General features: G+C 39.2%; 1 protein-coding gene across 1 annotated transcript; it reads right to left on the minus strand.

Annotated features, from left to right (window-relative positions):
* Nucleotides 1-513: 513 nt before the first annotated feature.
* On the minus strand, nucleotides 514-27429 carry LOC124775885 (glutathione S-transferase 1-1-like). The gene is made up of 5 exons (XM_047250718.1): nucleotides 27286-27429; nucleotides 18451-18509; nucleotides 11067-11205; nucleotides 4722-4883; nucleotides 514-672 (listed from the first exon to the last, which is right to left on the minus strand). Exons 1-5 carry the CDS (start codon nucleotides 27427-27429, stop codon nucleotides 514-516), a joined length of 663 nt encoding a protein of 220 aa, XP_047106674.1.
* Nucleotides 27430-27820: the final 391 nt, after the last annotated feature.

A 27820-nucleotide genomic window follows, 5' to 3' on the forward strand; every position in this document is an offset into this window, starting at 1 on the left:
TGTTCAGATATCTAGCATTTCCAAGAATATTTTATTTTGTAAGGTCAGTGAGGTGATCAGAAGAATTTTGCAAAAGTTTGCTCGTGTTATATATGTTCCCTACAAACGATAATACATGGCTTGTTTTAGTCATCGAGAAAAATACTTCAGATTAACATAAATACTTCAGACGAATGTTGCTGGAGGTGAAGGTGGAAGTGGCTTTATGTTTACAATCTGGCGACCCATTCCTTAAAAATCGTCGAAGTGTTACATCTGGTGTGCCATTTAATACCCATCAACGGCAGTTCGTATTTTAAACACTTTTTTTTATACGTAATGACTTGACGAAACTATGAAATCATTGATAACTGGGTATGTCACACTAAGAACTGAAAATAAAAATGCATACTTGTATCTTTAACATAATCAGAACTGAAAAGATAGTTATCAGCTTCATAATAAATTAATATATCTTTAATTCAAAACTTTATTTGTGAAATATGTGCAAAACAAAGTGTACTAAAAAAATTATCACTTTGATTTTTTTTGTATCTTTTCTATATGACGTTTCACGGCTTCACGGAATACTTTCATCTCGTCTGCGTAGTTTTGGTTAGACCTCTCAACTCTAGAGAGCCACTCAGCAATATTTTTGTACTTGTATGGATTAAATTCCGTTTTTGGAATATTCTGTAACAGAAGATATAGGAATATATTACTATCGAATAGACTACATGAATCAACTCACGTTTACGAAGAGAACATTTAAAATATACAGTATACTGAGTAGCGTCCTCCCAGTAAAGAACATGCTTATGCACTTCAGACAGAGAGCTACAAACACGTACAAAACAAGTAAACATATTTACGTACGGCTTTTGCTAAGCTATAGCGCACAGTGTGGCGAATTTATGACCTACGCAAGTGATCAGTAATATTTATTGTTGCCAAATTCATATACCAACATTGTTTTCTGGGAGGTTACTATTTCTTATTTAACTTTTTTTCTGTCGAAGCCCTTAAGAAGAAGACTTCTACAATGTAAAATGCATGACCTTAATCAAAGACAAACGAGGTGACAGCGTCTCAATTTACCGTTCGGTATTGCACCAAATGTAAGAAAAAAAGTAGCTCGTACACGGACAGGACAAAAATATCGAAACAGCTTGTAAAATGCATAGCTGCAGATTCTAGGCAAGCCTACAGATTGCGCTGTTGGTGTTCGTATGGTGGGTGCTTCCGTAACCATCATAGCGCAAGTGTCTGATATTTCACGAGGCACTGTATCAGATATTTATATTTCATAGAGGGCAACCAGTCACCCATTATGCCACAATGCGGGCAAAAGCGTGATAGACAATTCTCGAACAGCATTTTGATGAAAATTAGAAAGGAAAATTCATTGCAGTATACAATGTCTGTCTCGTGAAACCTGTCAGCATCAAACCAATACGAAGGGAACTCCTTAAGCATGGAATACAGGGCGAGCTGGTATTCCAAAATCGCACATCATTGCCACAAATGCCCATCACAGGTTAACGTGGTACCGTTGCTATAAAACCTGGGCTATGGTGCAGTGGAAGAGAGTTATTTGATCGGACGAGTCTTGCTTCACACTGTTTCCAACTTACAGCCCAGTTTACGCCCCAAGAGTGAAACGCGGCGGGAGTTCGGTGATGATTCGGGCAGTCATAAAGTGGGCCACATGCTACTCAGCAAGGGCCATTATTGCCAAGGATTATGTGTCCATCACATAGTACAACATTTGTTCCCAATGTAGAGGAAGTGTTCCGAAACGACAGTGTCTCTGTTCTCACAGTTCGCATCGTCCAGGACTGGTTTGGCAAGCAGGAGGATGAATTGTCGCATCCCACCGGGCGGCCACAGTCAGCAGGTATCAGTATTATTGAGCCTTTATGGCCCACTTGGAGAGAAGGGAACGTGATCACCATCATAGTTATCTAACGTGTCACTATTTTACAGGAAGAATGGTCTATGATTCCCCTGAAAACCATACAGGGCCCCCATTTATCTTCTACAACATGACTGGGAGCTGTTTTGAAAGCCAGTGGTTAGCCCGTAATTTTCCTGCAACGTATTGGGCATGGTAACATGTTGTACTTTTGGTGCCTCTGTAATATGTTTGTCTACCCCTAGTACGTACACTATTATATCTACCACAACGTATAATGATGCAGAAACATATATCACTAGGAGTGAGATAGATGTCGCCAACAGGAAAACTAAAGAGACCCGTATGAATGTCAAGAGCTCAGATGGAAAACCAGTCCTAAGGGAAAACCGAAAGGAGTACATAGAGGTTCTATGAAAGGGCAATGTACTTGAGGGCAATATTAAGCAAATGGAAGAGGGCGTAGATGAAGGTGAGATGGGAGATACGATACTGTGTGAAGAATTTGTCAGAGCACTGAATGGAACAAGGCCTTGGGAGTAGACAACATTCCGTCAGAACCACTGATTGCCTTGGAAGAGCCAGCCACGCAAAACTCTTCCATCTGGTGAGCAAGATGTAGACAGAGAAAATGCCCTCACATTTCAAGAAGAATATAGCAATTCCTGTTCCAAAGAAACCATGTGCTGACAGGTGCGAGAACTAACGAACGATCAGCTTAATAAGTCACAGCTGCAAAATACTAACACAAATCCAGTACAGACGAATGGAAAAGCTGATAGAAGCCCACCTCGGGAAATATCAGTTTGGATTCCGTAGAAAAGTATGAACACGCGAAGCAATACTGACCCTACGACTTACCTTAGAAGGGTGGTCTAGGAAAGACAAGCATTCGTTTATAGCATTTGTAGACCTAGAGAAAGCTTTTGACAATGTTGACTGGAATACTCTCTTTCAAATTCTGAACGTAGCAAGGTAACATACAGGGAGCGAAAGGGTGTTTACAATTTGTACAGAAACCTGATGGCAGTTATAAAAATGGAGGGGCATGAAAAGGAAGCAGTGGCTGAGGAGGGAATGAGACAGGGTTAAAGCCTATCCCCAATGTTATTCAATCAGTATATTGAGCAACCAGTAAAGGAAAGAAAAGAAAAATTTGGAGTACGACTTAAACTACAGGGAGAAGAAATAAAAACCTTGAGGTTTTCCAATGACATTGTAATTCTGTCAGAGACAGCGAAGAACATGGAAGAGCAGTTGAACGGAATGGCCATTGTCTCGAAAGGAAAATATAAGATGAACATTAACAAAAGCACAACGAGGATAATGGAATGTAGTCGAATTAAATTAGGTAATGCTGAGGAATCAGAATAAGAAATATGATACTTCAGGTTGTTGATGAGTTTTGCTATTTGGGCAGCAAAATAACTGATGATGGTCGAAGAAGAGAGGATATAAAATGTAGAGTGGCGATGGCAAGGAAAGCGTTTACGTAGAATTCATTTCCGAATAAGTCAATTAGTTTTCTTCTAGCACAGTACTTTAAGGGACATTTTTTGTCTTCTGGAGTCTGAGTTTCCTAGTAGACTACTTCTTTTACATTATTCACAATAAAAGGGCAGAGATAGCTATTAGTAGTATATGCTGTTTTGTGTTCATGAACGACCAGTCGAACGACCTCCAAATTTTATGCGAAAGCCCGTAATTATCTGAACAGAATGAGTGCGATATCCACCATATTGGTACCACAAGAGTGTCTTATGTCCAACCTGATGTCTGGCAATAAGTGTGGTAGCATATCTTTGGATGTGTACATAACTGTGCTTTTTATAATCCCAATTATTGGTGAAATTCCAAAACGTTCATTGAAAGACGGACATCATTCTTTTCCACCATCAGCAGCCAGTGTGGATATTCAACTGACTGGTGGTACATATTGGAATGTTACTGACTTGTCAATGGTTTGTGAGCCATGTTTCATCTGTACACACATCTTGAACATAAACCTGCATCAGTTTATAGTTTTCCTTGACACCATTTCGAGAACTTCAACCGATTTTCACTTAATACTTTCAGGTGCAAAGATAATAAGAGGAACGATATATGAGTGAGGCGTTTTCTTACGTTTAATATAATTCGGTGGATTTTATGGGACCTCTTCAACTGACGTTGGAACAGTGGTTTGCTGCGATTTTGTCTTGTTGCTATCTAATCACATTTCACATATGTTATGGCGTTAATTACGTCAGAAAATTAGCTACACTGGCCGCTATAACTTATTGAAACTGTCTTCTTAACCTATATAGCCGCAGATCACTTTAAAGTTAGTAAGTGGAGAAAGCAGAGAAGAACTTGCAGCTTGCATCTCCTTTATCCTGATATAAAATTCCATTTAAAATGGAACTGAGATTTCTTCTGTACATAGGCAATACATTTTAAAATCTAAAGTAAATCTAAAATATGTATAAATTCTTAAGTACGTGTATAAGAAATGTCGTAGTAAAAGAGATATAAGCATGCGAAGCAAGAAGTACAATCCTATAAAATAAATGCTGATAGTTAAAATCAAAGCATTTGCATTTTTTCAGCATTTTAAACAAAGAAATTCAGATGATAAAATAGGATATTGCCTACAAATAAACTGACCTTAACTGAGTAAGGGTTACGTAAGAGGCAGCATAATACAGTGACCGAAGAGAAGTGAGATTGATGCAACAGTGTGCACATAACAATTTTACTTGTTTCATAACAACTCGAAAATTGAATTCTTAGCTATTACTTTTGTGTTTTCACTTAGACTAATTGTACACAAACAGAACAGCACTACCTGAGTTGTTGACACAATTATAGCTGCAGAGTAATCGGCCAGTGTGATGTTATCCCCTGCGAGCCATTGCTTTCCTTCTAGCATTCTGTTCCAAGTCTCTAGTCCACCGTTTACTTTGTCCACATACGTCTGGTCTGGTGGGTTTCCCTCAATAACTGCATACTGCAGCCAAAAAGAAATATTGACAGATCTTTGTTATTGATCATAGAGCAAAATATACGTATAAAGATTACTTATTATGACAAAAGATAAATTATTAAAAACTCTACTTACTGGTCTTGTAACGACAGAAACTTCAGTTGAAAGTTCAAATAATGTAATACGTTCCATGTGAGTTATCAACTTTATTTTATAAAGATAGTTAGTGACTGTCAATTTTAGAGATAACCATTCCTCTCCAACTGAACTGCGTACTGAGCTATTCATTATCACAGTACCTATATTCACAGAGAATTAAAAGCGTAACTCTCAATTCCGTATCTCACTTCATTGCGCACTGATTTTTCCTGACTAGTGTTTTAATTCACTTCACTGACCCCCACTATATCTAGAGTGGGCCTTAGCATTTCTCTTTTTACATTTTCTTGCTTCCCTACCACGTTCAAACATCTGGCATTCCATGGCCCGACTCGTAGCACGTTAATCTATCGTTCGTTATCCAGTCTTCTTCTCGTGTTCACCTGCCCCTTAGTAGTCTCCTCCTGGAGATCCGAAAGGAGAACTGAACTGAATTCTTTTGCCAATGGTAAGATAATCATTTTTCAATTACAGGCCATATGTGCTGTGGATGTACAGTACGTGTTTTAATACAGTATCCATTTCCTTATGCATTCTCATGCTGTTGATCATTGGTGATTCTTCCGCCTTTAGGTGGAGTTTCACGACCCAAGGAGAAGAGAGTGCCCTGAAATTCTGTCCACTCCTCCATCCGCTTTGGCAGAATGAGGGTGACTTTTACGTGGCAGAATGAGGGTGACTTCTTATGCTGAAAGTCTTTGGCCACCACTGCTGATGATTTTTATTAAAAATTTAAGCGGTGGCTGGTTTCGAAACTGCGGCTGAAGACGTTTTGATTACTGATCAAAGATGCTGCACCTTTTCTTTCGGTACCTTTGTCCGTGGCGGACATCCCGTAACAACCGTTCAAGCTCATCGTCGATCCATTCACTCAGTTCTTTTATTACAGTGGGTAACTAACCCTCTGACCGAACACGATGAGCTACCGTTCGACTACGGATAGACCACTGGTGGCTCAACTTACACCTTCATAGAAATAAAATGCACTTTCCCGCACATTCGCCGCCGAATTGTTCCCATGCATATGTGTCCCCGTTGTCTAACAAGTCGAAAAGGTCGCTTACGACTTAAGATAAAGACTTTATTGATCTTGTCTTTAGTCAAAAGTCTGGTTGCCGCATCTGTCTCTGATATTACATGCTGCCCAGTCCTCTTCACCTCTACATGACTACAGCAACCGTCATCCACTTGAGACTGCTTGCTGCAATCAAGCCTCGGTCTCAATGTACAATAACGCCACTCCCTCCACTAATACTCCCACCCCACTTCGCCTCAAGCACACAGCTACGTAGACGCTTTGCACCGTTAGGGAATTAACACACTGCGGACGGATCACAAGTTTTCTCGTGTTTCGTACCCCATCCCTTGCGGACGTATAGCGAAGTAAGTCGTATTTACTACACGCTGCCTACAAACATCGCTGAGTTAACGTGTTTCCACCCATAGGCAACATGGAAAAGGCGACTGCCTTCTTGTACGTTTTGCTTATCTAGCATTGTGACCGTATTTTAATATTTGAGACAGTTGCCATCTTCAATTTGAATTCAATCCTCCTCTTAGAGTTGGCCCTATTCCACAAACGGAAGGAAATGAACGACTTTGAAATACAACTTTTCTATGGCTGTTCAATAATTTGGAAAAAGCGTATTTATGTCATCAGCTGTACAATTTCATGCATATTGTCTAGCAGTTTTGATGGTTACAATCATCTTCAAGGAAATACTTTATGGGGGTTTTCCAATGCATAATCAGATGTTGCTAGTGAGAATAATGATCCCGATGACTATTTATGTTATGCATGTATGGTCAGAGAACGATTCCAGTGAGGTTGGCTATTTCAGACCTGTCAAGAAGCTAAGATGGCAATAGTGTCATGTGATTCCGACAGCAACAATGAAGGTAATTTTCTTCGTGTGAATGATTTATTTTATCATGATTATAACAATAATAAGTGAGAAATTGACATTTATCCACTCTTGCAACCGTTAGAAAGCTATCCTTTGGTCTTTACATTTCGGCAGTGCAATGTGACTCTTTTGCTTCTGTAATCGCCCTGATGTTTGGTGATGGACATGTTCGAACTATTTTGCAAAGAAGTGTGCACTTGTCACGATGAAACCTCAGTGAAACTTAAACAATGGCCTACAACACTAGTCTTCCGTTACACAAACAGGCGTGAAGAAATTCTTTGGCCTAATTCTCTAATGCGACAATCAAGTACACATAGTTGGAAAGATAAACTATAAGTCGCAGCCGCTACAGTTTGGAGCATATTGTTACATTCTGGCATGGAACTGAAAAATAGATGTGGGAGGAGAGACTCTCCAAAGTTCAGCGTGAGCTGTATCATTTCCTCAATAAATTTAGAACATTTTATAAACAGAAGATGCAATTGTGTTTGGAAGAGGGGATGATTTCGTGGAGAGGTTTCGAACGTACAGCCTTGCAAACATTAGGCAGTATTTGTTTCTTGTTGGACTGTGTGGACAGTGACATAAGCTATATCTGCAATATGGAGATTTACGCTGGTGATGGAAAGAAATTGGATGAATTTGTTGTACCAGTTCTTGACCCTTATCTTTGTATGTGGCTTAATATCTACGAGGGTAACAGTTATAACATTACGTCAACTACAGAGTTACTCCTGAAAAGCAAAAACATAACCTGTGGTACTATTGGAGTGACCCGAGCCTTACGGCAAACTATGAAAGCCAAAGCATCAAGAATGGAATGCTTCTGTCTCAGATAACAGCAATGAAAAATAGAAAAACCGAAGAGGATATATTGAAGCCTGTGTGTAAATCAGTACAATGCCCACATCACAGGAGTTGATAGTATGGACCAGTGGCTATCGAACTGTCCTGTCTTAAGGAAGTCGAAGCAATGAACAAAAAACTCGTTCTTTATCTAATAAGTTAAAGACTTTTCAACTCGCTTAGAAGTTACAGTGCAATGAATCCAGATGAGAAATAGTACAAACAGTTTCTACAGTAGGTGGGGAAATACTAGATCATCGATTATGGTAATGAAGGCTCTAAGGACCCAGAGTGAGATACGCTCAGACAATCCCCTTGTGAAACAGGGAGAGCGCCAAGTAAAAATCCACCTGGATGGTTATCGGGTGACATGCAGCAACACGAACCTGTATCAACTTCAAGTTATGGAAAGGAGAAATTTCGTACCAGAACCTGAGAGTTTGTGCTGTCAGCAGAAAAAAGAATCAAACACTGTACATTTAGAAATTTTGTGTGCTTCTACTATGTAGAGACTACCATACATCAAAACCACTAGGGACGTATGTTTATATATTGAGTCTAAGTTAAATAAATATGTGAAACAATAGCAACTGTAAAGGACAATGTCTCCTCAATAAGTCGAACCAAAAGGCTCAGTGACAATATTGCCCAAATATTTGTTTGTCTCAGTTCAGTACTACGTGTGCATTAGCGATAGTAAATTTTGTAACAAAGGAACAAATGAAAAATGGACCTTGCAGAAATAAGTGTATATTTTGTCTATGTGATTAAAGCATTTATTCTTGTGCTTAATAATATAGTGGGTTATGATCATTATTTTTGAATGTACATTACTGGCCATTAAAATTGCTGCACCAAGAAGAAATGCAGATGATAAACGGGTATTCATTGTACACATATATTATATTAGAACTGACGTGTGATTACATTTTAACGCAATTTGGGTGCATAGATCCTGAGAAATCAGTACCCAGAACAACCACCTCTGGCCGTAATTCATCCGAAAAAATGACATTTTGCCATTCGTGCATCCAGGTTCGTCGTTGAGTACACCATCGCAGGCGCTCGGAGCTGTCTGTGATACAGCGTCAAGGGTACACCGCAGCAATGGTCTCAGAGCTGATAGTCCATGCTGCTGCAAACCGCGTCGAATTGTTCGTGCGGATTGTTGTTGTCTTGCAAACGTCCCCATCTCTTGACTCAGGGATCGAGACGTGGCTGTACGATCCGTTACAGCCATGCGGATAAGATGCCTGTCACTGTTAGTGATACGAGGCCGTTGGGATCCAGCACGGCGTTCCGTATTACCCCCTGAACCCACTGATTCCGTATTCTGCTAACAGTCATTGGATCTCGACCAACGCGAGCAACAATCTCACGATACGATAAATCGCAATCGCGATAGGCTACAATCCGACCTTTATCAAAGTCAGAAACGTGATGGTATCCATTTCTCCTCCTTACAATGGCATCACAACAACGTTACACCAGGCAACGCCGGTCAACTGCTGTTTTTGTATGAGAAATCGGTTGGTAACTTTCCTCGTGTCAGCACGTTGTAGGTGTCCCCACCGGCGCCAACCTTGTGTGAATGCTCTGAGAAGTTAATCATTTGCATATCACAGCATCTTCTTCCTGTCGGTTAAATTTCGCGTCTGTAGCAAGTCATCTTCGTGGTGTAGCAATTTTAATGGCCAGTAGTGTAGTTTACAATTATGTCACGATGATAATTTATTAAAAGTTGTTCCTTTCTACTTGCATTAAAAATTATTGATTCATAACGTGCATAAACGTTTTATATTCAAGCACTGAAAGTTTATAATAAAACTGATGCAGAGTTGATGATATGTAAATTTTTTATCATTATATGCATACAAAAAACTGCTATCCGATAAAATACTGTTTTAAGGAGTCAAACTACAGTACCGATAACAGATTACAGGACCTCCAAGACAGTTACGTGTGTGGTCTGCATGAAAATCAGGCACCGCCCAATACCAGGCCACTGCGGAAAGCAGAAATAAAAATATCTGGTTCTTAATGCGTTAACTATTTCACGATGCCTCATGATTTGTCATGTGAACCTACGTCACGATTCAGTATTTCGTCATTGGTTATCCGGTCTATCCATATGACGTTCAGCATTCTTCTACAACGCAACATATGAAAAGCTTCTGTTCTCTCCTTGCCTGTACCGACTGTAGTTCAGTTGCATTTCCACACAGCAGCGAATTTGAAAAAAATCTAATTATCTGTATTCGATTTTAACATGTATCTCTCTCTTTTTAGAAACGTTTTTCATACTGTTAGTCTGCCTTTAATCTCCTCTGCACTGTTATGGCGTCAATTAGTTTGGTGCTCAGTAACAATATACGACTATGACTTACAGCGTCTCATTTCTTATTCCATGACCTCGAAAATTTCTAAACTTAATTTTGCAATTCTCCATTATCCTTATTGTACTTTTATTAATGTTCATCTTAGAACCTGTTTGCAACCAATCATCCAACCTTTACCCTTCTCTGGCATAATTAATGACAACGTCGAAACTCAATATTTTTATTTCTTTCCCTGAATGTAACTCCATTTTCCAAATTTCTCCTTGTGTTCTTTTACGGCTATCTCCACATGAACTTTGATTAAGATGGATAAGTTACAACCACGTCTTAACCGGTTTTCAGCTTCGGCATCTTTTCCATTCCCGTGATTTCACTGAACAGCGTTTTTCGGTTGGTTTGCGTTATCAGAATATAATATCCACAGAATTTCAGTAAAATCCATACTACTTAGCGTCATATGCTATGTGAGAGGTTTCGAGCTTCGCACATTGTGTGTTTTTCGTCATGTGTTTGAATTTACTGCAACTCATTCTCACAGAGCTGGTGACACACACTTAGCAGACAAGCAGGTTGAATTTCTCTATTGACTTGATGTTTAATGATGAAGATTGTTCTATCGTTGTAATGAATTGCTGTAACTCACGAAGTGGCTACAGAACTCTTCAAACAATTGGCGATATTCGACTTGAGTGAAAACTGTAGAAAATAACCGTTTCTTTCTTTGTTTGCTGTTCTACAATTTTCTCCCGATCACCACCAGTTACGGCGCGGAGTAGTTTCATACTCGACAACCTGATGCCCGACGATTTACAAGGAGAAAAGCAGGTATGAATCTGTGCGGACAGGAAAAATAAATCAGATCGAGAACAGACAGTTTTTTTTCTTTTTTTTTTCTTTTCACCGTGTGAGCATTTCTCGTGTATTTTCACAGCTCGAATTTCTGCAGAACTTACCCAGATTTTCACCATAGATCCATAGATATCGAAGTCAAAAAATAGCCGTTGATTTACAAGAGCTCGCTTATGCGGGCCACTTGGGTACAGAGAATCGTCCTTCGCATATTTCGATATTAGGTACATAGCGATAGCACGGCTGTAAAGAAAAATAATTATTATTATTATGGGCAGAAAACAAGATGGTCATGAAATTATTAAAACAAAATAAGCTGCCTAAGAATAAAAGAGAAATACTTAAAACGGAAGGGGGAAACGCAATGAAACTTCACGAGTAGAGATGGTATGTGATGTTACTTCAGTGGTACAAAATCGAGTCATGTTTATCAAGAACTTGGTAGTATGATGTTCCACCAACTCTGGCCTGAATTCATTCACTGATTCCGTTGGGAAGAGTGTGACAGAGTCGCTCCGGCCCCTCCTGAAGCAAGCTGAGCCGCAGCTGTTGTAACTGGTCCGTAAAAGGGAAACTCCCCATTGCATCCCCCTTACATTTGGTCGTAAGATGGCCCAGATCAAGCATGAAAGAAGGAAGAAGGTGTACTGAATTGTGAAAAAAGCATAATAGAAACAGTAAACGGTCGAAGCCGAAGAAGTGCAATATGAAAATAAACGTAACAGCTGCGGCGTCGTGTTTAAATGGTTACGGTGTTGGGCTGCAAACCGGACGAACCGCGTTGAAAACTCCCTGGTGCTATTTTATTTTTCACGGTATTATGAACTGTCCGTCTGGTCATTGAAATGTTTGTTCTCTTTCTGTTGTTTTGGCCTTTGTCATACGATACATTGGCTATAGAATATGGAGTGCAGGGTAAGTGAACGTTATCGTTGCAAGTAAATGTGATGAATAGTGAGAGCAGGCGAGATGCCAAATAGACGTCTCTCAGAAATGAAAACAACAGAAAAACAGCTGTACCTATGTCACAACGAAGGTACTTAAGAGTTTAAACTTGCAAAACGGAACGCAGCTTCAGAAACGTTAAAAACAGATGTTCTGACAGAGCACAGAGAAACTGTGTGACTGAGAAAGTGTTGCGTTCATTTGTTACAGTTTAAGTGACAAACTATTATGTTTTCATCATGTCCTTCGGAGCGATCACATTCACATTCAACTAACGCCTAAATCGGGCAAGGAGGCATATCTCACTCATTTACCCGGCGTACAAATTAGGTGCGTCGTCAAGAGGTTCCTATGATATGACACACGTACTATCAGTTATTCTGTGTATGACACACCGTATGTGTTTCCCGCTGAAGGATTCCTGTGGATTGTCGCCTTGTCATCAAACGGTTCCCATTCGAAAGCCATTCCCTTTCACCTGCTAACAGAGTAGTCTTGCAGAATCAACTGTCATTCAATGACCCTACCTTACACCTTGTCGTTGCAAAAGGACGTTACGCCATGACACAGACGCAAATTTGAATACAGCGAACAGGGAGAAAAAAAAAATTGCCCGAGGGAAGTTCAAACATTGCTCACTCGCTTGGCGGTTCAACACCGTGACCAGTTAATCACGACGCCGTTGCTGCTCTACGTTCCTCTGAATTATATTTCTTATCCTTGTGTTCAGTGTGTTCAGTGCGTATTCAGTGTTTCTATTTTGCTTTTTTTTTTACAGTTCAGTACACCTTCTTCCTGTTTTCATGTTTGGTCTTTATTCAGTTTCTCACGGGCTGTCCACTGAGCCCCCTTACCACTAGCTCTGAGGGGAGTTTCCCTTGTTAGTACTGGCACAGGGAATGACTTGACGTCCGAGCTACTTCCACACGTACTCTCGTACTCTATAGAGGAGGGAACTGCAGATCTTTCTGCCGATGGGACTACCTCAACATCACGCAGACCGTTCGTAGAGACCCGCTCCATGCGTGAACGAGCACCGACCTGTTGTAAAACAGCAGAACGATACTGTCAGCTGAGAGGTATCACATGAGGTCGCAGGATGTTCGTGACGTACCGATATGCTGTATAGTTTTCTTGATCTGTACGCATACCAGAGGCTAGAAGCTACACCGCTATGTCATTTCGATACACTGGGAGAATGATGTGTCTCCACAAGTCACCTCCATAACAGACGACGATGGTTACCTGGGATAGAATACAACGCAATACCAATGCATTTGTAAAGACTCCATGCTTGCAAATCACGACACCATTGAAACACAGCCGTTTGTGTTATTGTGTTAAAACAATGAACGGTAATTCCCTAGTCCGACTGCTGCTTGGCTCTGAGCAGAAGTGGGGGATAACAAAGAACGGCGCGGGGAATCCATTGCATATTCTCTGATACCAGGCGCTTATGTGGTGACAACGTGCCTGGTGCACAAAACATAGTGACGTTAACGCATATTAAGCACTTACGGAAGCTCAACATACTACCTCGCAGGCTATACACAACGGTATTGGTAAGTAAACAGTGCTGTTAATCCGAATAATGAAATCAATATTAGCGTTTAATAAGCCGTAGAAATCAAAGTTATTGCTGCAAGAACACAAGCATGCGGAAAAAGTCGATCATGGACAAGTTCAAAGGAATTCACCCAGTATGACGTCAGGTGTTCACATTAATGATTCTATCAGATTTCGCGGCACATCGAGGCGTGAAGATGTTTCTACCTCATGTTTTGTTGCTCTAGACAGAATTCTGTAGTACTAGTAGTGGTAGTAGCAGTAGTGGTAGCTTTATTCATCTGTGGATCTCTTTGTACAAGGATGTAGGACATGTCATAGTATTTACAAGTTTAGACTAATTTATAATAAGATAATTCGTATTGACATGCATTTACAGATTTCTAGTTAGAGACAATCATGAGATTTACTCCTGGTATACAATACTTTTTTTTACAAATAACTTATTAAATAATGTAATGCCACACTGTTCACTCATATCTCACTATCAGTCACTGCACACACTATTCACTCATTGTTTCATAACACTTCACTCACTACAGACACACACACACGCACACACACACACACACACACTGGTGATCTCTGGGCCATTTTCTGTAGAAAATGCTGTTTTGAGTTTTATGTTAATTTTTTCTTGGTAAATGTAAGTTGAGTCTATTTCTTGTAGCATGGTCATGGACAGAGCTGTTTGCTCAGTAATTACAAATGTTATGTTTGATGTGTACAACTGACTGGTAAATGTATTCACATGGAGCACTTAAAATCCCCAGTGTTTTGAACAGATCTTTACAATGAGCTCGACTAGTATTTTTGGTTATTATTCTTATGGCTCTTTTCTGGAGTTTGAAAATTGTGTTCATATTTTGCGCTTTTGTTCCCCAAAAAAGAATGTCATAATGTCATACCTACGAATTAAGTGTACATATGAATAATATGTAACTAAAAGACACTGCATGTTACACACTGATGATAGGATTCTAAGGGCATAACATAGTGATGACATTCTATTTTAAATACCTTTGTGTGTTCACACCACTTCAACTGAGAATCAATATTCATTCCTAGAAATTTTGCATTTGTTACACAGTCTATAGAGGTACCATCCACATTTAATTTAACGTTGTAAATTTTCCTCTTCAAACTGAAATTCATGGCATTAGTTTTCTTTATGTGCAATGTCACTTTATTGTTTTTTGATCAATCATAAATTTCCTTGAGAGTTAAATTTGCTTCCTCGGCAAGGAGTTCTCTCATTTTATCAGTGTCTGTAACATTGCTGTCATCAGCGAAGAGAATTTTTTCACCATGAGTAACACTACTCGGAAAGTCATTGATGTATACCAGGAACAGTATTGGTCCTAATGTGCTACCTTGCGGAACCCCTATATTAATGTATTTTGATTCTGATAAGTGTTTTACTAAATGTATACATTTATTTCAAGTATGTGTCATCTCTACTCTTTGTACCCTATTTAATAGAATCTTGTCGTCAACTGTACCAAACGCCTTCGAAAGATCCAAAAATATGCCTGTGGCACACTCATCTTGATCAAGAGCATCCAGTACAACTTTTGAGAGTTCTATTAAGGCTGACTCCGTATTTTTGGCACTTCGGAAACCAAAATTTGATTCGTTAAAAAGATTGTATTTATTCAAGTAATTCTATAATCTGTCTTTCACAATTGCTTCTATTATTTTGGAAAATGCTGACAGCATCGAAATGGGCCGGTAATTTTCTATGCCTTCTGCATTACCTTTCTTAAGCAAATCACAATCTTCAAACGGCACCACTCTTCCACGAACTACAAATCCCCCAGCGAAGTCTTTTTTTGTAATGTTAAAGGCTCACGAATTCCTCAGTCAGTCTTGTAACAAAACGTGGGTGATCGAATCTTTTCATATATCATATATTCAGTAGCATCCTTGACATATTATTTTCACTCTGACTACAGCTTCAGTACGCGCCTCAGGGGGATGTCGTGGTGGGCCACGTTTAACCAGTCACTAGACTGAAAGACGGATAACAAAAGGAAACTAATTTTGTGCCAGATACGTCGAAATAATGTCTTTCATACGTATATGTATTTACATTTGGCATCCGTTATAACGGGTGATGATCTCGCGATACAGCTGTAAGAACCATACAAACACATCACGATCATAATATACAACAGAACGTGATGGTCATGATCGACGTTCTGAAAGACAGATAAATTTCCGAATATTTTGTAAGGTAAATACTGTAGGAAACATGTCGAAAAAGGAATTGTAATGCTAAACAGTAAACATTTCGCAAATATTTCTGTAAATCATAGCCTGTGTATCTCAGTCACTGACAATATAGGAAAATACAGTTGCCAAGTACGAAAAAAAGAAGTAAAGAATAGTATAAATTTTTAGTAAAATAGTACAGGCCATCTATTAAGACATAAAGGACTCCTGAACACAATCATAGAGGGATATGTCGAGGGAAAAAGACCAAGAGGAAGACCACGACTGAGGTACATGGATCAAATCGTGAAAGATGTGGGATGTAACACCTATAAAGAAATGAAGAGAAAAGCTGAAAGATGCACAGAATGGAGACAAGCTGCCATTGTAGCTGTTGCAAACCAATCCTTGGATTGACCACTACAGAAGAAGTACTGATGTAATAAAATCTGCAAAGCAATTTAGAATTAAAAATTAACTTATAAAATTCAATACCGTGTCCTAGCCTAAGTGTGAAACATTACAAGTAGATCAGGTACATAGCTGGGTGATGAAGCTCATACACGGCTTGCATTTGCATTGTCTTTCGTGCAAAGAGGTGCCAAAAAGAGGAAAAGGTGCGTCATAAACGGAGAATTATCTTACTAGAAATGAAGCGCGTCTGCTAGAATTATGGAACGATAGGCACAAACATAAAGTCAGCAAATATAAACGTCCGAACTGTGAAGAATACAAACAACGATTTGAACTATAGGTGGCAAGACTGTGTGATTAATATTACACAGAATTGGAGGAGAATAAAGACACCAAATATGAGTGTCGTTAAGTATTTTCAAATAGTATTTGCCTACAATGTAGCCTTGAATGGAAGTGAAACTTTTGAAATAAGCAGGAAAGGCAAGAAATGTGGTGCCACAGAAGAGGGCTAAATCTTAAATGTATAGGTTAACTAATAAATGTATACTGAACTGACTGGCGAGGAAGTATTTTATGGCAGAACGTAACTATTAAAAGGAATTCTGCGGCATCAGCGAATAAAAACTTGGTTCAGAGAGAAGTGTGGCGGATAAAATTTGTAGGGAGAGGAAGAATTCTCTACAACAAGTAGGTCATAGAGGATGTAGGTTGCAATAGTTCTGCAGAGAGGGAGATGCTTGCACACGGGAGATGCATTGGGGACCTGCATCAAACGAATCTTCGAGGTGAAGACTGTAGTCCAGAGTGAAGTAAGAGAGATGGCGTCTCACTTTACATACCGTTGTCTGTTACAATTAGTGATTCGAAACACTAAACTGGCAACCTTAAACAACAAACTGAATTCGGGCGTAATTGTGTTACAGATTATCACGCTCTAGCACTGTGCATTTCTTGTACCAAGTGCACTAAGCAGTGCAAAATGTACAACCAGGCCTTGTAGTCAGAAAAAAGGGCCAGCTACGAGTAGAACTAGCGCACTGAGGGTTCCGTGCAAACTTAACTATGTACATAGACTGTACATATATTCCGAGTATAAAAATTCTAAAAGATTTATATCTGTTATCGACATTGAAACTGTCAAAGTATTGGTCCCTGGAATACCACGACTATCGAGAATGCTTTAAAACTGAAGTCGACTAGCAAATAAGAAAATAAATATCTTTTGTGTGATGTAATAACAAATGAATGCCTCTTCCTCTTCATTTGCAATGTGAAATCTGATTTCTTTCCAAATTTCATGGTTCAAGGTCAACGGAAATATCCTATAGGTTTTGGTGATTGAGTTTGCCAGTGTAAAAATATATAACGTAAACAGCCTCATCTGTTTATTGTATAGTCTTCGGAGCCTACATTTATTACACTGGCAAGAGAACTGAGATCTTAGTACGTAAAACAAATTTCTTCTTGAACTGTCAACCAGTTCCTGAGAAAAAGGGTCTTAACAGTTAGATGAACGGACAGGCAGGCAGATAACAAATGACAATTTTTTGGGGGGAGGGGGCAATGTAATTACAAATTGATATGTTGGATTTTTCCTGTGGTTGTACTGTGAAACCTTGCTTCTTGCAAAATTTAATGATTCCGAGTCAACAGGAAGTAGCCCATTGGTTTTGATGACTGAGTTTGCGAGTATCAAAATATATGACATAAATGAGCGTACCTTCTATTGCACTGCCCATGAAGCTTCATTTCCTACACCGTCATGGGACCGTAGATATATATTTCATCTTGACACATCTACCCTCTCCTGAGGAAAAGCGTTTTTAGCAGCCGGATAGGCAGGCAAGCAGACAGACGGACACACCCACAACAAAGTTACCTTCTAAAGTTTTCGATTTTACCGATTGAGGTACAGAACCCAAAAAATTACAACGTAGATGAACTTGGAAATCTGCTGAGAGAAACATAAAACAAATAGTGTAAATGAATAATTAATTCGTTTTTACAATCTGGGTAGGCAAACGCGTAACACAATAAGAAAGTCTCAGTGACAATGTGGTTTCCTCAGTGGTTGGAGAGAACTATAGCATCTCTCTTATAATCTGAAGAAGGTCGATGATGGCCGAAAGAGGGAATCTGGAACTTAAATTATTGTGACTCTGTCGAAAAAAGAAATTACTTTTTAAAATAATCATTTGAACAATTACGGGGCCGTTTCCTTTATGACTGAAACGGTGCTTTTTTTCAGTAAATATGTCGCTAGTCCCAGACTGTTGAATGTCTCTACCAGCGAGTTCGCCATTACTAATCCTTTCGCGTGTGTTATAAGATTATGTTTGCACTAACCTTTCAGTAAGAATTAAGCCGTTGTCGTCCAGCGTCGGAATTGTGCGCTGCGGATTTTTCTGAAACAACACAGAGCAGCACATAACTATGGTACTGCACTTCATGTTACACTAGAGGATATTATTTCATCTGAATTACCAATTTATGCTTTATTTTTCTTAAGAAAACAACGCAATGCACTTCGTTTAAGAAATTATTAACGAAAGTACAGAAAATATTTAAAAAGGTTCTAACGTAGATTTAACGAGAAATCGAAATCTAAAGAAATATTGGCGTGGAAAATTCGTCCACTCAGCTGTTTAATTTCAACTAACTTCTGAAGAACTGGGTGATGAAAGATGTCATGTTTTCTGGGTAGGTTGTATTAGTAATTACGCTTCGCTCTTTATAACCTAATGACCTCATTTAACTCGAGTACATTTCCATAACTTGTGTTATACTTCCGTTGATATCCGTCTTATAACCTCCTTTGAAGACTGTTAGTTCCGTTCAACTGCTTATCCAGTTCATTGGCTTTGTTGTATCAGACAGTAGTACTATGTCATCAATAAACCACGATTTCCTTAGTTTTTCACCCTTAACTTTAATTCCTTTTTCAAACAAACTCTCTTGAGTTTCCTGTACTGCTTGTGTGTATATTGAATAGTCTCCGAAAAAGATTACAACATTTCCTCCTTATTCAACAAGTCTATCCTCTTCATGTCCTTTGAATATGGTAACAGCAGTCTGGTGAGTATACAAGCAATAGATAACTTTTTGCTCTATTATATCCCTGTTTCCTCAGAAATTGAAAGGGGTGTTTCAATCAATATTTTCTGTGAATGTAGGTTTGCCTTTAGTCAGTGCGTATTCTAAAAGATTCCAACCGTGAGTCCTTAAACAGATTTTTGGTAATATTCGCTACTGTTTGTTAAATAGAAGTTATTGCATTTCTCTCAAAGTCTGTGGTTTTCTTCCTCTCCCTTCCACGTAGCCTCTCCCCCGTCCCTAAAATGCCCCAGTTGGGATATTTTCATCTTGGCTGCCTCCCCCTCCAGAGTCGTTGTTTCAATTGAAGCATTTAGTGCTCTGTCAAATTCTCCTCGCAGTCTGATAATTCACATTTCATGTACTTCCTCTTCTCGTTCTGTAATAAAGTTCTTCAAGTTTGTTTCCAGTATGGACAGTCCAATAGTCTTTCCGTCTTTCAGCCTTCCCTCCACTGCTAAGTAGAGGTATACTACCTGATCTCCTAACATTCATAGAGCTGCTTCATTCTTCTCCAAAGGTCTTCTTAGCTTTTCTGTGGGTAACATTTGTCTTTCTGATGGTCATGTACATTTCTACAGGCTTGCACGATTTGTCTAGTCCAGCTTTGCCATTTTGCACTAGCTGTCAGTTTCACTGTTTTAGATTTTCGTATTCTCTTTGTCTGCTCCATTTGCTACTTTTTTTTCAATTTTCTGCTTTTGTAATTAGATTAAATATCCTCTTTGTTAACCAACGATGTCGGCTAGGACTGGTCGTTTTGCTTGTTTCATCTATCGAAATTCTCCATTCGTATCTTTTTGTTTGCCATTCCTCTATTTCAATCAGTCATCGATTAATTGTGCCATTGGGCTCCTAACACCATCCTTTCCTTTTTCAGTACGTCCACTTTCCATCTTTTTAATATTACATCGTTCTGTACTTAGCCAGGTTTTGTATCCAGTTCATAATCAGTACATTGTGGCCACTGTACACATGTTCTCCCTGAAATATTTAAAATCTGTTTGCGAAATCTCTGTCTTACTTGTATATAATGATTCTGAAACTTCCCAATGTCTTCAGGTCTCTTACAAGTATGCAACCTATGAAATCTTAAAATATGTGATGGCAATGATAAAATTCTGGTATATGCACTAATCTAACAAGTGGCTTCGTTTTTCATACAACTTCTCAATTTTATTTTCCTATACCAATTTAATTCGCGTCATTATCTACTATGGAATTTCAGCCACCCATGAAAATTAAATTCTCGTCTCCTTTAATCCTCTGAACAAATAATTTCATTTATCTCATCACTGTCGTGGTCTTCTGCCCGAAGAATGGTTTGATGCAGCTTTATACGCTACTCTATCGTCTGCAAGCCTCTTCATCTCCAAGTAACTACTGCGACCTACATTTATTTGAATATGATAACAATTTTCGTCTCTTGCGGTTTCTATTTGTAGGATGGGTAGTCTGCCAATTATGCAAAACACCGTAATTTCCAAGTACCCAAACATGTTTCACACCACTGTGCCATCATCAGTGGGTTTCCGTTTTATTTATCCTGAAATGTGAACATTTATATTAAATGATTACAAAATTACGTAGATATTTACTTCGAACATAGTTCGTTTATCTTTTTTAATACCTTTACACTTGGTGTGCATGATTTTTCCGAACCACTTGTGTATTATTTATTACAGGTAGCTTGTCATCTGCAAATAAACGATATTAATGAGAAATTTTGTTGAGAGTTAACATATGATCTAAAACATGATTTAATTTGTCGCGATATTTCGCGCCTATATTCTTCGTTACTTACGTTTTCGTGTGACAAGCCCTTTTATTCTCAGCCTCATGGCCAGGTGTCATGATGTTCATGTAAACATAACACGTATTTTCACAAATAATGTCGTAAAAGCACTTTACACATCACCAAAACACAGTGTTATTGTGGTTGTTGTATGTCACAGGCCTTTCAGTGTTCATTTGTTCACCAGAGAGTTCGGCCCCAAATTTGAAATTCGCTTACATTTTATCTTTTGTGTGTGTGTGTGTGTGTGTGTGTGTGTGTGTGGGTAGATTTTATCTGTTTGTGTTGTCTTTTTTCTAAAGTTCCTTTAATGTGTTAAATTGTGTGCTCTTGCAGAGTGTAGTGTATCCACTTATGACCTGTTTTCCTTCTGCTATTGCCTTCTGTATGTGGAAGTTTTCCTCAGTAGTCAGTTTGCTGTATTGGCTGTGACTGCGTTTTAGTATTCTTAAGTCTGTTTTTATTGTAGTTGGGAGGTGATTGTGGGCTATAAGGTGGTCAGCAAATGTTCTATGGGAGCTGTTGCTTTTTAAAGCTCTAAGATGTTCTGAATATCTGGTTTTGAAGTTTCTGCAGGTTTGTCCTATATACACTGACTAGCAAGTGTTGCATGTGAGTTCATATATTCCTGATCTATTAACTTCATCCACGGATGTTTCTTGAGTTCTCATCTTTTTCTGTGTTGTGTTCTCTTTTCTGCATCCTATTTGGAGTCCCTGTTTCTATAATCTGTTGCCTATTCTGTGAACAATATTGTTACTGTAGGTGAGTATGCGCCATTTCGTTTTGTATGTGGGTGTTGTTGCTCTGTTATGCCATGTGTGTGGTCGTTGTGTTTTGTGTTGTTCTGGGTTAGGTGAGGATTTGTGTGTGTGTGTGTGTGTGTGTGTGTGTGTGTGTGTGTGTGTGTGTGTAGTATGTTCATTTTTGTACTGTGTACATATTTTTTTATTTAACTTGTCTACCATACGAGTATTATAACCAATTTCCACTGCGTTTTGTTTTATTGTGTTTAGTTCTTTTGTGTAGTTCTGTTTGTTGATGAGTGATCTGTTTAATCTGGCGGACCTCACATCCTACAATTTTAACTGCAAACACGGTAGACACAAGGATCTGCAAATCCAAATGATGAATAACTTGCTCTTTCTCTCTACTCCCCGAACTTCCTTCCATTACTACATCGACGATTCTCTGAGAATGTGTCCCATCAATAAATCGCTTCTTTTACTCTAGTTACGCCATAAATTGCTTTTCTCCTCAATTCTGTTCAGCAATTCCTCATTAGCTACGCTATGTAGCAATGTATTCCTCCGCATTCTTCGGTAGCATCAAGTTTCAAAAGCTTCTGTTCTCTTATTTTCTGATCTGCTTATCGTCCACGATTCACTTTCAAACGAGGCTATATTCCACACAAATACCTTCAGGAAAGACGTCCTGACACTCAAATTTATATTCTGTGTTAACAAATCTCTCTTCTTTAGAAAGGCTTTCCTTTCCAATTGCCGGCATACATTTTATATCCCCTCTGCTTCGACCGTCGTCAAAAATATCAAACTCAGTATACTACATTTAATGTGTCATTCGCCCAGCATCAACGGATTTAATTAGAGTACACCCAATTGTCCTTATTTTACTTTTGTTGACGTTCATTTTATATCCTCCTTTCCAGACTCTAGCCATTGGGTTCAACAATCTTTGGAAGGTAGAAGACGAGGTACTGGCTTAATTAAAACTGTGAGGACGGGTCGTGAGTCGTGCATGGGTAGCTCAGATGGTAGGGCACTTCCCCAACAAAGGCAAAGCTCTCGATTTCGAGTCTCGGTCCAAGCACGCAGTTTTAATCTGCGAGGAAGTTTCACTCTTCTAACTACTTTGTCATCTCTGATAGAATTAGAATGTCATCAGCTAATGGCAAAGTTTTTATTTATTTTCCCCGAACTTTAGAAGATCGTATTCCAGTCAACACTGTCAAAAGCTTTCTCTAGGTCTAAACAAGCTATAAACGTAGATTTGCCTTTCCATAACCCAGTCCTATAATTCTGGGGAATCCAAATTGATCTTCCTCTATTTCGGCTTGTACCTGTTTAACCATTCTTTGGGAAATAATTCGCGTCAGTATTTTGCAACCAGTTATTAAACTAATAGTAATATTCACACCTGACAGCATCTGCTTCTTTTGGAATTGAAAATTATCACATTCTTCTTGACGTTTTAAGGTATTTCGTTTGTCTCATGCGTCTTGCATACTAGTGGAATAGCTTTCTCATGGCTCTCCCACGCTAGGATGCTGGTAGATCTGCTAGCCGCTGTGGCCGAGCGGTTCTAAGTGCTTCAGTCCGGAACCGCGCTGCTGCTACGGTCGCAGGTTCGAATCCTGCCTCGGTCATGGGCATGTGTGATGGCCTTAGGTTAGTTAGGTTTAAGCAGTTTTACGTCTGGGGTCTGATGACCTCAGATGGTTTAAGTCCCCTAGTGCTTATAGCCATTTGAACCATTTTAACCAGTAGATCTGATCGTAAGCCTTCTGCAGGGGCCTTGCTCCAACTTTGGTCTTCCAGAGATATGTCAAATTTTTCTCACAGTTTCATACCTCCAATCTTCTTCTTGCCTTCAAGTAGATTTTCTTCCATCTGAGCTCTTGGCATTCAAACAGCTGATTCTCTTTTCTCCACATGTCTCTTTAACTTTCCTGCAGGTGGTATCTATTGTTCCCATGAAGTTCGTATCTATTTCTTCCACAGCAATGTATACCTCTACAACCTAGCATCTCTCCTATTGTCAATCCTGAATTGCCAGTTTGCACTACCTGTCAGCCTCATTTTTTGACCACTGTATTCATTTTCGCCGAATTCATTTGCTAAATTTCTATTCTCCTTTCGTCAGTTATATTTGCCGCGCGGTGTAGCCGTGCGGTCTGAGGCATCTTGTCACGGTCAATGTGGCTCTCCCCGTCGGAGGTTCAAGTCCTCCCTCGGGCATGGGTGTGTGTGCTGTCCATAGCATTAGTTAGTTTAAGTGAGATTAAGTAGTGTGTAGGCTTAGGGACCGATGACTTCAGCAGTTTGGTATCATAAGACGTTACGACAAATTTCTAATCAGTTATATTTAATATATCTTGCGATATCCAAGGATTTGCACTAGGTCTTTCTTGTAGTCTATGTAATCCCCAACTGCCTTCACTATTTCATCTCTCAAAGCTAATCATTCGTCTTCTATTGTATTCCTTTCAGCTGTTACACTCAGTCGTTGCCCAATTCTCCGTTTGGAACTCTAAATAACCTCTGCTTCTTTCAGCTTATATAGATCCTACCTCCTTAATTTCCTACCTTTTCACCGTTACTTTAGTTGTAATCCTCATCTTAACAGAAATAAATTATCGTCAAATTCCACATCTGCCCCTAGATATTACAGTTTAAAATCTGGTTCCCAAATCTCTGCCTTACCATTACGAGTTCAATCTGAAACCTTCCAGCGTCTTCTGGTCTCCTCGACGTACAAAACCTTCCGTCATGATTATAAAGTGTTAGTAATGATTAAATTAGGCCCTGTGAAACTTTCTGCCAGGTGGCTTCCTCTTTCGTTTCTCCCTCTCCCCCCGCCCCTTCCCCCCAGTCCATATTCCCCTGCTATCATTCCTTCTCTTCCTCTTCCTGTTAATGAATTCTTCCAGCAGGCACCCATGACAATTAAATGTTCCTCTCCATTAACTATCTCAATAATTTCTTTTAACTCATCATATATTCTTTCAATTTATATATTCTTTCAATTTATCATCTGCAAGGCTAGTTGGCATGTAAACTTGTACTACAGTCGTTGGTGTTGGTTCCCTGTCTGTCTTCACTACGATAATGTTTTCATTGTGCTGTTCACAGCAGCTTACTCGCATTCCCATTTTCTTATTCATTATCGACGTAATCCTCTATTATTCCTATTTCATTTTGTGTTTATAGCCCATACTCACCTGACCAGAAGACCTGTTCATCCTGTTACTGGATTTCATTAATTCCCACAAAAACCATCTTCAACGTCCCGAGTTCGAGTCTCGGTCCGGCACACAGTTTTAATCTGCCAGGAAGTTTCATATCAGCGCACACTCCGCTGCAGAGTGAAAATCTCATTCTGGAAACATCCCCCAGGCTGTAGCTAAGCCACGTCCCCGCAGTATCCTTTCTTTCAGGAGTGCTATTTCTGCAAGGTTCGCAGGAGAGCTTCTGTAAAGTTTGGAAGGCGGAAGACGATGTACTGGCAGAAGTAAAACTGTGAGGACGGGCCGTGAGTCGTGCTTGGGTAGCTCAGTTGGTAGAGCACTTGCCCACGAAAGGCAAAGGTCCCGAGTTCGAGTCTCGGTCCGGCACACAGTTTTAATCTGCCAGGAAGTTTCAACTTCAACCTATCCATTTCCCTTTTACAATTTTCTGACCTACCTACCCGTTTAATTGATCTAATCCGCAAAACGCCAGTTTTATTTTTCCCGATGACAATATTATCCCGAGTAGTGCCCGCCTGGGGATCAGAACTAAGGACTATTTTCCTATCGGACTATTTTACGCAAGAGAAAGCTATCGTAAGTTAACCTTGCAGTAGAGCTTCATCACCTCCAGAAAAGCAACGGCTGGGCTTTTCCCTTACTTTCAGCCGTTCGCAGCACCCGTCCATCAACGTCATGTTGGCGATGTTACAAGGCCAGACCAGTTAATCAAACAACCTGTTGGCCCTACAACTACTGAAAAGGCTGCAGCTCCATTTCAGGAACAGCATTGATATTGGCCTCTTCAAATGTGTCCTTACGATATTGCAGCTCCTACCCCGCGGCTATATTGACCATAGAGGCAAGCAAGTCAGTCCCCTTGGCAGAGACTATGGCTCTTTTATGTTATTGTTATTTCTAAATGCCTGATTCTATATTAGATGCAAGATCTCTTATAATGTGTTTATCGTAATTAACGTAATGAAAAAATGCCTGTTAGGGTTCAGAGAGGACGCGATAGTCTTGATCTTGCTAGGATGAATAAATCGGGAAGTAAATGAAATACGATGATAAATGTTTCTAGTACTGTTAGAGTATGGCACGTTCGACGAATATATGGGACTCTTTCTCGCTTGTTCACCGGTCCAGGGCTAACGTCGAAGTTAAGTGCATACGAAAAATTAGCTTCAGAAATATTCTTCCACTTACTGAAATGGAACCGTAAGATTTACCTCACTCAGAGGTAGCTACTGTATAATCTGAATTATAGTATAATATTTCAATAATTTATAAACAGAATGTTCTTTTTCTCTGTCTGAATTTAATACTTAAAATTCCACCCAACTGTATGTGAAAAGTTTTCATCAGTTTTATTTTTTACACCACTTGCAATGTTCAAAGCTTTTAATCATTTTTCATGTAACTGCGTATTATGAAGCGAATAGAATAACTGTGTTAGATTTGTTCGTTCCACACGTTCCTTAACACCTTTTGCATATTCAGAGAAGCATATCATTGAGTTTCGTTGAAAGTATTTACTTTTGTGGGTTTGATCCATGACGTAAATAATATTTTATCATTTAGTAACGTTTATTCCATCGAAATGTTATTTCCAAAGCTATCGCTTTCGTCTGTGCGACGATTTTCTTTTAAAAGTAACTGTCGATGTATTGTATCATTAGAACTCCTATCTACGCCTAAATATTTGTTGGATAAAGCTATTACGCAGTCACGATAGCAGTGGAGGTGCTAAAAAGCATTTGAATGAAGAAAAGTAAGTAATTGTGCCTTACATGAGACGGAAAATCTGCAGTAGTTTTTCATTGCAATGACGGAACTAAAAAGATTAAGCTTTCACAGGATATTAGGGGTTATGAAGATTCAGAACTAACTATATAATTTGATTGTTATAATTTAGCTCATCGTAAAACCTTAAACTCATTTTCTTATTTCTTAATGCTTTCATTTGAAAAACTAGTCCTTCACTTGCACTGTGGAGTCGTACTACGAACATTTAATATGTAATTTTATGTTTAACCGCAAATACTGATTTCTATCAGGTTATCTAAATTTGGGTAACATATACAAGAAAGCACATAATATTTTAATCTTTTCTCCCGTGTTCCTCAAACGTTACTTTACAATTACGTAACGTTAGGAATATCACAGGAATTTCACTGTACACTAACACAATCTACGTATAGCACAATTTCCTACACGGAACCGCATGCACTTGTGTGTAAATGGGTAGTTCCAAATACAGGAGCTACTTTCAAGATTTCATGTATTCTCTGTAGTTTGGAACAGTAAAAAGCACTAAACGTACCTGCGTCATTTCAGTAGTAGCCAATTCTTTTTTGACGTCATTTAGTTTCACTTTCTTGAGCTCGACGCCAACCAGGCGGGCTACAATACGCACTAGGGTGCACGGAGGGCTGTCGTCGTAATCGTATAGAATTATTGGCGCCATAGCTGCTTTCTGGAACATATTGTCAGTGCTTAAATTCGGTAACTACACGGGATACATAGCTTTTAATAAATGACTTATTTGAGATATTAAAAAAAACGCTTTGCATCATCGGCCGAGTTACATTATAACTAATTAGATTTAAAGCGTGCGTGTAGGATGAATCATCTTTGTGGTGAAGGTTTACAGATATAATGCTTTGGTCAAAACATGTATTCAAGTATACAGTGAGTACATACTGTGAACGTAGTGTATCTTTCATGGCATTATCCTAGCTCTAAGGACTTGTAAAAGTTATTTGTAAAGCAGTTCATTACCTTTTCCCTGATGATGACGACAAGGTTGCTCGCCAAAATATTATCGTAATTGGCCACCAAGCAACGGCAATAGACCT

The sequence above is a fragment of the Schistocerca piceifrons genome, chromosome 2 (assembly GCF_021461385.2).
Source record: "Schistocerca piceifrons isolate TAMUIC-IGC-003096 chromosome 2, iqSchPice1.1, whole genome shotgun sequence".
NCBI lineage: Eukaryota > Metazoa > Arthropoda > Insecta > Orthoptera > Acrididae > Schistocerca > Schistocerca piceifrons.

What these genes read in the sequence shown, in the direction of transcription:
- LOC124775885 (XM_047250718.1), bottom strand. Translation starts at nt 27,429, where the DNA reads ATGGCGCCAATAATTCTATACGATTACGACGACAGCCCTCCGTGCACC. An exon ending in GGCTTAATTCTTACTGAAAG is followed by an intron (nt 11,206 to 18,450) that starts GTTAGTGCAAAC and finishes TTTTCTTTACAG; the next exon opens with CCGTGCTATCGCTATGTACC. An exon ending in GATCTATGGTGAAAATCTGG is followed by an intron (nt 4,884 to 11,066) that starts GTAAGTTCTGCA and finishes TTTTGGCTGCAG; the next exon opens with TATGCAGTTATTGAGGGAAA.